This window comes from Ursus americanus, chromosome 2, assembly GCF_024610735.1.
Source record: "Ursus americanus isolate L20-20 chromosome 2, mUrsAme1.1.p, whole genome shotgun sequence".
Classification (NCBI taxonomy): Eukaryota; Metazoa; Chordata; class Mammalia; order Carnivora; family Ursidae; genus Ursus; species Ursus americanus.
Genome location: NC_142128.1, coordinates 28,702,627 through 28,714,896, shown reverse-complemented (window position 1 = coordinate 28,714,896; position 12,270 = coordinate 28,702,627). Strand labels below are relative to the sequence as shown.

The following is a 12,270-nucleotide window of genomic DNA, read 5'->3' as shown; positions in this document are numbered from 1 at the left end:
CATCTGTCATGGACATCTGGGCTCTTTCCACAGTTTGGCTATCGTGGACACTGCTGCTATAAACATTGGGGTGTAGGGCGAAAATTTAAAATAAAGCCTGTACTACCCTAAAACTAGTGCTCTTAACCACTAGGCAACAAGGCTTTTCAAATTTATCAAATAAGTAAACAAAGCAACTCACACTTTGGAAAAGCCCTGCACTCAAGAGTTTTAATTAGAGCTAGGGCCTCCCCTCACCTTTTTAAAAGTAGGCTCCATGTCAAGCATGGAGCCCAAGGCAGAACTTGAACTCATGATCCGGAGATCAAGACCTGAATTGAGATCAAGAGTCAGATGCTCAACCAACTGAAACACCTAGGGGCCCAGGCCTCGATTTAAAGATGATACTTGCTTAATGTTTTCACCTAGATAAAAAGTATATCAGAAGGCTCTCCCTATTGGGAAAATTTCAGTGTCAACTAGATGACCAAAAACTTGCCATGCAAACCAGGGCATTTTCAACAGTGAAGGAAGCACTATTAATAATTAAGCCATGACAATAGGTATAAACAGGGACAGTCCTGGGCCAACCCGGATGTGCAGTTACCCTGGCCTTGACTAAAACTAAAATGTTCACTCAAGAGCTCACGCCTTTGTTCCACCTAGCAGAGCCCATGCAAATGTCTCTGGTCATGGCTGTCTGAGCTACGAGGTAAAATCAAAGACAACATATAATTTGCAAGTAGTGCACCTGAAGTGCAAGTATTGCTAAGACTTCTTTTCCTACCTACAAACACATCTGAATCCATTTTCCCCTCACTGAAATCCTGAGTAAAGTGACCTGACTAAAAATCCGGGCCTACCAGAAACAACTTCTGAAAAAAAGGTCCCTCTGTTAATGAAATGGTCAACAGATTCCAACCAACCCTTTCGAGGCCAGGGGTCTTCAGCTGCTTCTTTTCTATTGCTTTCCTTTTCTATTGTTGACCCTAACCAAGCCAGTCCAGGTTGTAAAGTATGTGAGTGTGGGGTTTTCAGGTGGTTTTCTAGGAAAGGGAGCTGGATACCCATGGCCTCTGCTCACCCTGGGTCCCTAAGCCTTAAAGAGGCTTGCGGCAATCATACTGTTAAAAAACCAACCAAAACGATGCAACAAAGCATTTACAGAGTGTGTGTACCCAATCACAAAACCACTAAATGCTCATTACTGAGGATTCACAGACAGCTATTAGACTGTTAGTCATTAGATTGTAAATTTATAAATTATATTTCAGTTATGGCTGATTCTGCTGTGTAATGAAGTGGATTCAGTATTTTTGCTTCAATTATATCTAACAAAGACGTGTGGTATGACTTAATGCAATTTCAAGGCTAAGAAGAACCATTCAATTGTTCATACAGTAATTGTCACAGAATTGAAACAGCTCATTTTGTAAAACAAGCTCCGCCGTTCATTGTATAAACATTTAAGAGCCATTTTTAACTAGTTGATTTTCATCACTTTCAGTCAGTGTGGAATTGTAAAATATCCTGCCACTATCAGAAGAAGAAATATTGGACTTGTAATGTTAAAACACCACCAATTAAAGTTCTCAATTTAAACGCTAGAGGAACAGTCAAATGCAAGGTAAAATAGTCAAAGTAGTCAGGGAGTAATTCTCAAGTTTTCTAAAGACTAGTAGGAAGTTCTAAATTTATCTGGAACAGGGCTGTTATGGATTAATGAAAAAATCATTTTTGCTTTTGGCTAGAATTTTATCAATTCAGTAGAAAGTTAACACTGGCACTATTCCTACCCTTATTTGGAATACACTCTATTTATTGTTTTGTTCTATTTCATTTTTTAAAAACTGCTGGTCATGACCTGCTAAGGTGAGCCGACATCCCATACACAGGATGTAACCTGTAGTATGGATGGTGGTAGTTACTAACAACCAGATAAACAATCATTTGTTAATAAAGTTTATTTACCAAGAAGTTGTTTATAAGAACCTTTCAAAAGTGGAAACTGCAGTAGAAAAAGAATGTTGGGGCATAAAATGTGGGAACTATTGCTCTATAGTCACTTTTAAAATGTTCTCAGCTTTCGAGCATGCTTAATCGAGCTCTTGTATACATTCTCTTCAGTCAAACCAAGTGTGACAACAAAAATCATGTATTTACTTTCATGAATTAGGGAAGAAAATAACACCTCGAACCCTGAATTCATAGACACTACTGTTCAGCAAAATCTAAGTTAAAAAGGGGGCGGGGCAGATTATAGGAACAGAAAGCATATCCAGGATTCACTGTAGAGAGGCACAAGGGAACTTTTAAGGGAGATGCAAATGTTCCATATCTTGATCTTGCTGGTGGTGATAGGTTTGTATATAATCGCCAAAACTCAAAATGTATCATTAAGGTGGGTATTTTTATTATACATAAACTGTCCCTCAATTTAAAAAAGGTGGGTGAATTGATTTAAAGTCATTTAGAAGAAATATTAAGCAAATACTAGTGCAAACGGTACAACGGATGTGGCAAAATTCAAAGATGGTACATGAATAAGTGCTATTTGGGAAGTACAGAGCTAACCCTTTAAAGAGAAGCAGCCCCCAGAGGAGAGGGAAAAAGGAAGCCCAAAATGTAATTTTAAAATAGAAAAATCTCAAAATTCATCAATAGAAGTAAATGATACTGTAGTTTCAATAAACTTTTTCAGGGGAGGAATGTTCATAATTGGGGAGTTCTAAGACTGTTGGCAAAGAACTAAAGCATATGAGAATACCAGCTGCTCACAATGGACAGAAGACTGTGTCATCAAATGCTAGTTTACAACACACGCATCAGACACGTTAAAAGAAAAAATCACCACCTGGGTGCTTGAGTGGCTCAGTCGGTTAAGAATCTGCCTTTGGTTCAGGGGGGCATGATCCTGGGGTCCTGGGATCGAGCCCCACATCGGGCTCCCTACTCAACAAGGAGTCTTCTTCTCCCGCTCCCTCTGCCTCCCACCTGGCTCCTGCCCTTTGTCAAATAAACAAACAAACAAAAATCTTAAAAAAAAAAAAAAAAAAAACCACCTTTCTTCAATCAATCAAAGCAATCAGAAAAAACTCTGAAATCCTGTTTCTTTCTTTTCTTTTAAAAGATTTTATTTATTTATTTGAGAGAGAGAGAGCAGGAGCCAGGGGAGGGGCAGAGAAGCAGACTCCCCACTGAGCTGAGAGCCCAACTTGGGACTGGATCCTGGGACTCGATCCCTGGACTCCAGGATCATGACCTGAGCCAAAGGCAGCCACTTAACCAACCGAGCCACCGAGGTGCCCCCAAATCCTGTGTTTCTTACATACAAAGTACTGGGGACTTTCAATCTTTCTAAACAAGGTAAATCCTGGAGAGTGACAATCATGCAACGATCATCAACTCTCTCAAAATCATTTATTTTCCTCCTGAGTGAAAACATAAATGTGCCTGCTATCCAGCACTAGTTCAACAAGTACCCCAATACTACACATCTCTGAGAAGCTCCAAGCACACAGCAGCAGCTGCTCCAGGACCACAGCTGTTCCTTTCAGGTCAAGGACAAGAGAAACTTTTTGACAGGGATTCTCTGGGAAGTTGATATAGCAAACCTGGCCTGCCTTTTTGGAATCTCAATGTCTACATTGTGGATACTTTTGCCTGATTTCAACAGAAAAGTTTTTCATTAAGAACTAGACACTACTGGGGCGCCTGGGTGGCACAGCGGTTAAGCGTCTGCCTTTGGCTCAGGGCGTGATCCCGGTGTTGTGGGATCGAGCCCCACATCAGGCTCCTCTGCTATGAGCCTGCTTCTTCCTCTCCCACTCCCCCGCTTGTGTTCCCTCTCTCACTGGCTGTCTCTATCTCTGTCGAATAAATAAATAAAATCTTTAAAAAAAAAAAAAAAAAAAGAACTAGACACTACTGTCTGTGTCTTCTAAGAATTGGATACTCTTGGAAAACCTTTTTAACTATCACGGACTCTATGCTTGAGTGTGTCTGTAAGAACACGAAGACATACTGTGATCACTGGCTCATTAGGTAGCTTAATATCCCTAGTTGAAGAGGGATATTCAAATATTGCATGGGGCATTAGTATTTAATCTTACCAATTCATCAAGAGGCAAAAAAGAACATATGGGGAAAAGAAGGGACAAAAATAGACGGCAGAGAAGTTAGAATCTGGTAGAGATAAGGAGGCAGCACTGAGTAACACCAGATCAAACCTGTCACAGAAGCATAAAGAGGGTTAAAAAAGGGCGTTCAAATCACTCACCTTAAGATATGTGGGAATGCTAGGGATCCAAGTCTAAATTTCAACAAATGTATTCCTAGAGACCACTTTTCTGGAGAATCAATTCATTCAGGCTTTATATATACCATGAATAAATGCTTCCCAACAACTACACAGATGGAAAAGTACCGCACACCAGACAAGCTCTATTTCTAAGACGTTTACTAGTTCATCTGGAATCACACACTTATTCTGGAACACAAAAAAACTGCCTACAGAAAAGCATGCCATCGTCACTTGAAAATAGAAGTCTTTCACTGAGATGTGCTTCTTTTAGGGAGCGCTTCCTAGGACTCGCTGGGGATGGAATCAGAAGATAAAGATATCCATTATCCTCACCAATATCACTCTGTCCCATACTGAACTGGAACTCTGTAGAACTCATGGGGCTAGCCTTATCTTTCTGAGGAAAGGAACCCATCGATTCCGAAGCCTTTGTGTGTTATCTATGTATCTTCAGACCTTTAAAGCTGAACTGTGTGAAACGCCTACATTCAACTGTTTTTAATGCACAAAACCCACAACTTCAGAGGAGTCCACCTAATACAATGTCCAGTCTAATAAGTAATTCAGTCTCACTAGGATCCTGAGATCACTGGAGCTAAATGTTCAATGTCATGGAGTTGCATTTATTTTTTAAGTAGGCTCCATGCCCAGCAGGGAGCCCAACACCAGACTTGAACTCATGACCCTGAGGTAGAGACCTGAGCTGAAATCAAGTCGGACATTCAACCCAACTGAGCCACCCATGCACCCCATGGAGTTGCATTTTAAAGTGAAGGCTTTATTTTGTTGTTTCTGCTTTTCAACATATAGGAAGAAGGTTATATTTGACAAGTGTACTCCTCTCTCAGTCCTTTTAAACTCAGAATGCATTTTCCACAGAAATAAAAAGTGGACAGGGTCCCAGGACAGACTTCAAGGACTATCCAATTTTAAGGCAACTAAATACTTAGCATTTAATAAAGCAAAATACAACTGCAATAACAGAAATCAAACCAAAAAAATTAAAAATACTGAATATTTTCATTTTGAATCTTACTTGGAAAAAGTAGATGTAAGCTAGAGTTTGGACATTTTCAAAGTGATTGGAAACGTATTTTTTAACATCTGATTTAACTTCAAATGTGAAACAGGTTTCCTTTCCCTTATTTTCTACCAGCAATTAATACAAGGCACAATCGTATTATAAAGTAAGCATTTACATTTCATTTATCTTTTTAAAAAACTCTAGAAAAGCCATGGTTCTGATATTCTACCTAAAGAATTTCTTCTATAAAAATCTTTCCTGGGGCGCCTGGGTGGCAGAGCGGTTAAGCGCCTGCCTTCAGCTCAGGGCGTGGTCCCGGCATTATGGGATCGAGCCCCACATCGGGCTCCTTCACTATGAGCCTGCTTCTTCATCTCCCGCTCCCCCTGCTGTGTTCCCTCTCTCGCTGGCTGTCTCTATCTCTGTCAAATAAATAAATAAATAAAATCTTTAAAAAAATAAATAAAAATAAAAATCTTTCCTGGTCACTCAATTCCATGCATTCCCCATTTTTTCCTTAATACTTTTTACCCCACCTTGCTATACAAAGATTTGTCTAAACATGCATGACCCTACCAGAACATAACCTCCTGAAAGGATCAGGTCTTACCCTGTGTTTCTCTCAGCACTGGGCTCTGACCACAGCTGGCCTTCAATAAAAATTATAAATCAAAGCAGGCTACTGCTTTAGGTGAAAACAGCTGACATTAAACTCAGGCAACTCCTCTCTATAATTTTAACTCATAATCCTAGATATGGTGGCACACACACCGGACTCGGGATCATCAACAGCTCTGTCACTGACTGCCTCTGCAATCTTGAATAAACCAAAAATCACTGAGGCCATAAAGTTTTAGGGTCAGGAACTTTGTACCATGTTTTCCCGGACACCCAGCATCTGGTAATCATTTACCACTTCAGCCACCACACACCTGTATGCAAAACCCTTACATTATGATGATATAGGGATCAGCTTTAAACGAATGGTAAAATTTCAGGCTATCATCTCCTGTTCCCTTTTCTATGTAAGGTCTACAAACTCAGACCACAGAAAATGGTTCTTTCTTTCATTGATTCATTCATTCATTTTCTTTTTTCACTTGAAGAAGGTTATTTCAAACATGTCTAATAGGGGTTCCTTTCGTTAGCTTTTAAAATAAAAAACAGGAATAGAAATTCTGGTAGTCTCTCTCAGTAATAATCAGGAATGTTCCAGTCATGTTCCTATTGCTTCTTATAAACTTTCAAGGATGAAAAATTTTCCAAAATCAGGTCCAAAGTGGTGGGGGTTTGCTCAGAATGAGTACAAGAAAAAGTAATGGGCTAAGCTGCAATGACTTCGATCAGAAGCAGGGTCACAGTTGCCTCTCATAGAGACAAGAATTAAACACGCAACAAGTGAACCAGCTCCACTCTATAGTGCTGCCCAAGAGAATCGTCTGTGGTCATGGAAATGTTCTACAACTGCACTGTCTGGTAGTGCGGCCACAAGCCACACGGTGACTATCGAGCACCTGAAATATGCCGACTGAGGAAATGAATTTTAGATTTTATTTAATATTAACTAATCTAAATTTAAGTAGCCAAATGGGGCTAGCGGCTACCATACTGAACAGTGCAGCTCCAGATTCTCTAAGTCAGTGGGTCTCAACCAGAGACAGTCTCCCCTACCCCCAGGGAACAATTTCTCATTTGGTGACTTTGGTTCTCACACTGTGAGAAATGCTACTAGTAGAGGCCAGGGATGCTGCTCAACGTGCTACAACGCACAGGACAGCTTCTCACAACAGAGCAGAAGGCCAGCAGGGCTGAGTTTAAGTTTACTCAAGGCTGGAATTAAAGTAAATGCAAATAATTTGCAATACACTTTGTCCAAACGTAACACCCAGGAAGAACGAGCTTTCCCAAGCAACAGGAAAAGGTCTAGGCTGCTGTACAAGTTTAAAGTAGCAGGTTTTTACTAAAAAGTGTATGTAGATGTGTTAACTTATTAAGATCTAAAACATCAGAATAGTTACTTCCTGTGGCATTTTTTAAACTTGATTATTAACGTAAGTAAACACTGTGAGACTATGTGACTGGGCCTTGTTCCTTATGAGGTGGACACAGAGTACTGGGGGCTGAGGCTCCTACACCTGCTCCTCCAGTCTGAATGCCTTGCCCCTTCACTGACCTGTCTTGCTTTCTTAAGACCCCACTAATTTCATATGCAATGGATAGTACTGTGAAAGAAAAGCAATCAAGACAAGAAAACGGCTCTGTCATCGCAGGCCTCACATCTACATATTATCTAAAGAGAACGCAAACGAGTACGGAATTATATTTGGACCAAAGGAAATGTAATGATTCTACTAAATGATGATGGACTACTACATTTTAGAGAGAGCAATTACTTGAAATTAGAGGATTGGAATCAAATAACATCGTGGTTTCTGTAGCCAGTATAAATTATGCAAGAATCAGTTTAAACGGGATCATTCAGAACTGCTCACTAGCTTATATTAGCAATGTAGAATTTAGCCCAGAATAGCCTATTCCTCAAAGAAACAGGAATAACGGACACAATTCTATGTTTTTACGTTGATTCAAACTATTTTTCAGAACATGAAATCCTCAACATTCATATTGTAGCAATTCTTTTTCTTTTCTGCCCACTTAGCACCAACAGAAATTGTGCATTACATGTGAGGCCCTCTATTGCTTCAGGGAATATAAAAATAAGACACAGTCTTAGTTCTGAAAAACTTACATTCAGAATTTCCACACTGGCCTAAGGCAGAAACTTCCAGCCCACACATTCTGAATTCCTCAAAGATCACTGCCATTTTTATGAATGCTCCAGACTGAAGCATTCTCGAGTTTCAGCACCTCTTCAGATCTTCACTTTTACGATCTTTTACCATCAATTAACATTAACAGGGAGAAACCAGTATCATTGACTAATTAAATGCCAGAAAAGGAGTATTTAAAGTGGGATTCCAAACCACTCTGTTTTTGCAGATTTGCCTATAAAAAACTATCCTTGGAAGAAATATCACGCCAGTTCTTTAGGCTTCTAACTGAAAAGACACAAAGCCCATCCTGTCTTATGAAACTGGACAGAAAACAACACTGAAGAGGCAATCTTAGCATCATTTTATATTCAACTACTGGCGTTACACTTATGATCTAGACCAGGGGTTCTCAGCCTCAGCGCGACTAACATTTTAAGAAGGTATTCTCTGGTATCGAAGGTGTCCTGTGCAAGGTGGGATGTTTTGCAGCAACCTTGGCCTCTACCCACTAGATGCCAGCAGCACCTCCCTACCCCCCCCCCCAGTTGTGACAATCAAAAAGGTCTCCAAACAAGCTGCCAAATGTCCCCTAGGGAACAAAACTGCAACCGTGGTTGAGAATCACTAACCTAGCCTGTAACTCAAGTACCACAAGGTAGACACTGTGTACTAATCAAAAGCCTGGAAAGACTTTATTCCTACCCAGAAAAACACTTAACATTAAAAACATTATCTTTTTTTTAAAAACATTTTATTTATTTATTTGACAGAGAGACAGCCAGTGAGAGAGGGAACACAAGCAGGGGGAGTGGGAGAGGAAGAAGCAGGCTCCCAGCAGAGGAGCCTGATGCGGGGCTCGATCCCGGAACGTGGGGACCACACCCTGAGCCTAAGGCAGATGCTTAACGACTGAGCCACCCAGGCCCCCCTATCTTTTTCTTTTCTTGACTGCCTTCCACCCAATTTATGAGAAACCTGAGGTGTAAGCTATACCACTTTGTGCACTGGCTGAACTGGTACAATTACTCCCTTCAACTTTCCAGTGACAAGGAAACCAATCTACAGCAGCTGCCACACTAAACACCACCACCACCACCACCATGACAAAGTATGTCATTTCTGCCAGTTCAAAATCAAAATAAGGCTGCACTGCTCCCAAATTCTGCATACACAGAAGAGCTGGGTCTGCACGAGCCGGCTCCCAAGCTTGAGGAAAAAGAACTTGGAGGGCAGGCAGAATGCCAGGTTCTGAAGACAGGTATCCATAAAGGGATCCAAGCACTGGTTCTCATTTACGAGCCCTAAATCCGGGACAATTAGAACCCATTCCCCTTGCCTGAGCAGTCAACCAGGGACATCCCGCTGCTGCTTCCCTCAAGGCGGACTAGAGGAAAGCAAGGCTATCAAGGGGATGTAGGATCCCCCCCCCTCCACGGAAAGGGGGAGCCACAAGCTGTGGAGTAGCAACCCCCAAAACGCAATTCACCATCTACAGGAGACCCACGCCTTACTTGACCTCGGTCGGGGGGGGGGGTGGTCTTCACAGGTGTTCACAAACTACAGCGTCAGAATCACGTGGGGGAACTTGTTAAACAGGCACATCCCCATCCCTCCACCATGAGGGTCCGACCCGACAGCCGAATATCTGGGTGTTTACCGAGGGCCCCAGGTGATTCCTAGTTACGCTTAAGTTGGAAAACCACCGCTTAAAGATTGTTTCCCCCCTAACTTGGAGACCACAGAAAACCTACACGCTTGCAGTTGGCTCCGAAACCACGGGGACTTCTGTCCAGGCTCTTCTGGGGCCGCAAGGGGTTAGCTCTGTCATCCCAAAGGGTGAGCCGAGCTCGGGCAGGCCCCAAGGTCGGCCCCGCGGCCCCCGTACTGGGCTCCGGGCAGAAGCGGCCCGGCCTCTCTCGGCCCACGGGGACCCGAGGGACTCCCGGCCCCGTGACGTGACCAGGCCTCAGCCGCGAGCGCCCTGCCGGACGCCCTCGCGGTCAGGCCTCCTCAGGCAGGGCCAGTTAGCCCCCGGGCCCCTCCCCGGTCACAATGGCAGCTCGCGACCGGGAAACAGTCGCCCCGGGGGCGAGAGGCCCCCGGGCCGCAGCGCCGCCCCCCAGCCCGAGTACGGACCTTCTCCAGTGACGCGTCCATGGCTGAGGCGGCCGGCGGAGCCCGATGGAGGCTCCGCGGTCTGGGCGCTACTTCCGCCTCCCGCGGCCCGCCGCGGTTTCCACGCTGGCAGCGCTGACGTCCCCCGCGGCCGCCGCCGGCGGGGCGGAGACGAGGAGGAGCAGCCTGGCGTCGCCGCGGGGTGGGAAATCTGCGGGTCTTGGGGAGGCGGGGCGGGGCGGGGCGGGGCGGGGCGGGGCCCCTCGGGGTGGGCGGGGCCCTCTGGGCTTCCGTACCTGGCCGTCACGCCGGCCAGCCCTAACGTTCCCAGGTGAGGGGGGGCGGCACGGTGGAGCCGCTCCAAACTTTCAGAAGTCTGTCGCAGGCGTCGGGGTAGACATATAATAACCGCAAGTGACCAATCTTGCACTGAGAGGCGGGAAATGCTAGTGACGCACCTGTACTTCCGGGCCCAGGCTTCTAAGTTTCCCCCACTGTCAACATCCCTCAGGAATGGAACAGGCCACGCACCGCGGAAGGGCGGGGCTGGCGAGCCCCCCCGCGCATGCGCAGGATAGGCAGTTTACTAGGTGCCCAGGGGTTTGCGGCGGGTTCAGGTGTTAGGTTCCCAAGTGACGCGTGCTCAAAAAAGGGGCTGGTGCGATCTGGAGTAATTGTCTCAGATCTTACCGCAGGATTCCAGACGGAAAAGACTTTGAGACAGCTGGTCCAGCTTCCTCTATTATGTCAAGCCATAATTATGACTTGTCAGGTGATAATAATAATAATAGTCAGCTGCTCCTATTCCACTTTAGAATGCAACAGCCCTATGATGGAGAGATCGTTATCCATTTCCCAGTGCCAGTTCAGGTAGTGTCGAGACCAAGCACTCTGACTGCAGCGCCTGTCCACTACACATACTGCCTCCATAACCGCTTCCACCCCTGCCGTATAATCATGATGTGTTTCTTACGAATGGGAGTGGGCATACATTTAATTTGCTTATTAAATTCCTTTAATGAGGAAAACTGAAATAGAGTAGTCTACCACGTTTGGAGCCAGTAGCACACTTCACCAAAGACCGATGACGTTACAACCACAAAACCATCCCCTTTCCTCTTTTGTGCGCATCTCTTCTGAAATCTATGTAAATGACTGGGTCACATTTTCAGTGTAGTAATTACATGTTTTGTGCTATCTAACTTGTGTTTGGTAAATTGCCCAGTTATATTAATAAAATTGTTTTCTACTAAAAGAAGCCTTGGGTGCCGGTTCAGACTGTACCGTGGGAACTATTAAGATTCTCCAAACAGTTCTGCAAACAGAAGGAAAGATTTAGGTCTATTTATGTCTTCCAAGATCAAAATTAAATGTACCTCTGCTTGAGCGAAACAAATCACTTTTTCCAACTTAGTAAGAAAATGTTCAGGGACATAGTACAAAAATGTTCAGAACCTGGGTGTCTCAGTCAGTTAAGCCGCTGCCTTTGGTTCAGGTCATGATGCCAGGGTCCTGAGATGGAGTTCTGCGTCAGGCTCATTGCTCAGCGGGGGAGCCTGCTTCTCCCTCCGCCTGCAACTCTCCCTGCTCGTGCTCTCTCTCTCTCTGACAAAAAAATAAAGTCTCTTTTAAAAAAAGAAAAAGAAAATGTTCAAACATTTAGAAAAAATTGAAAGAATTGTACAGTGAACAACCACATGCCCACTTTCTAGATTCTACAATGAACGTTTCCCTATATTTGCTTTATTTCATAAGCGTCTATCTATTCATCAATATGTCTTCTATTTTGATATACTTCAAAGTTGTAGACATCAATATAGTTCACCCCTGAACATCTCAGTATGGATATCATTAAAAATTCATAATTTCCAAAGCCACCTCCAAATATCTTTGCATTTTGTAGATTCTACAGAACAGAAACTAGAAAGATGAAACTAACCTTTTCTAGTCTAGAAGTAAACTTTAAAACATGAAAATTATTCCCCCATGAAAAAGTGGGAATAACTGGTTTGTTTACTATTTACCCAAATAGTGCTGGGTTAGGCAGCACAGACACTAATATGCACCCAAATATA

At 43.5% G+C, this 12,270-nt stretch overlaps 1 protein-coding gene across 2 annotated transcripts in view; it reads right to left on the bottom strand.

The window, feature by feature from the left end:
• The window catches only part of PDXDC1 (pyridoxal dependent decarboxylase domain containing 1), a 53,130-nt gene extending 42,703 nt beyond the window's left edge, over window positions 1-10,427 (bottom strand). For both annotated transcript variants that reach the window (XM_045776098.2, XM_045776097.2), the window contains exon 1: window positions 10,217-10,427. Coding sequence is in view for 1 of the 2 variants with exons in the window: in XM_045776097.2 (XP_045632053.1) it covers window positions 10,217-10,237 (21 nt within the window). In the remaining variant the exon portion in view is untranslated. The remainder of the gene's footprint in view (window positions 1-10,216) is intronic.
• Between the last annotated feature and the right edge of the window lie 1,843 nt (window positions 10,428-12,270).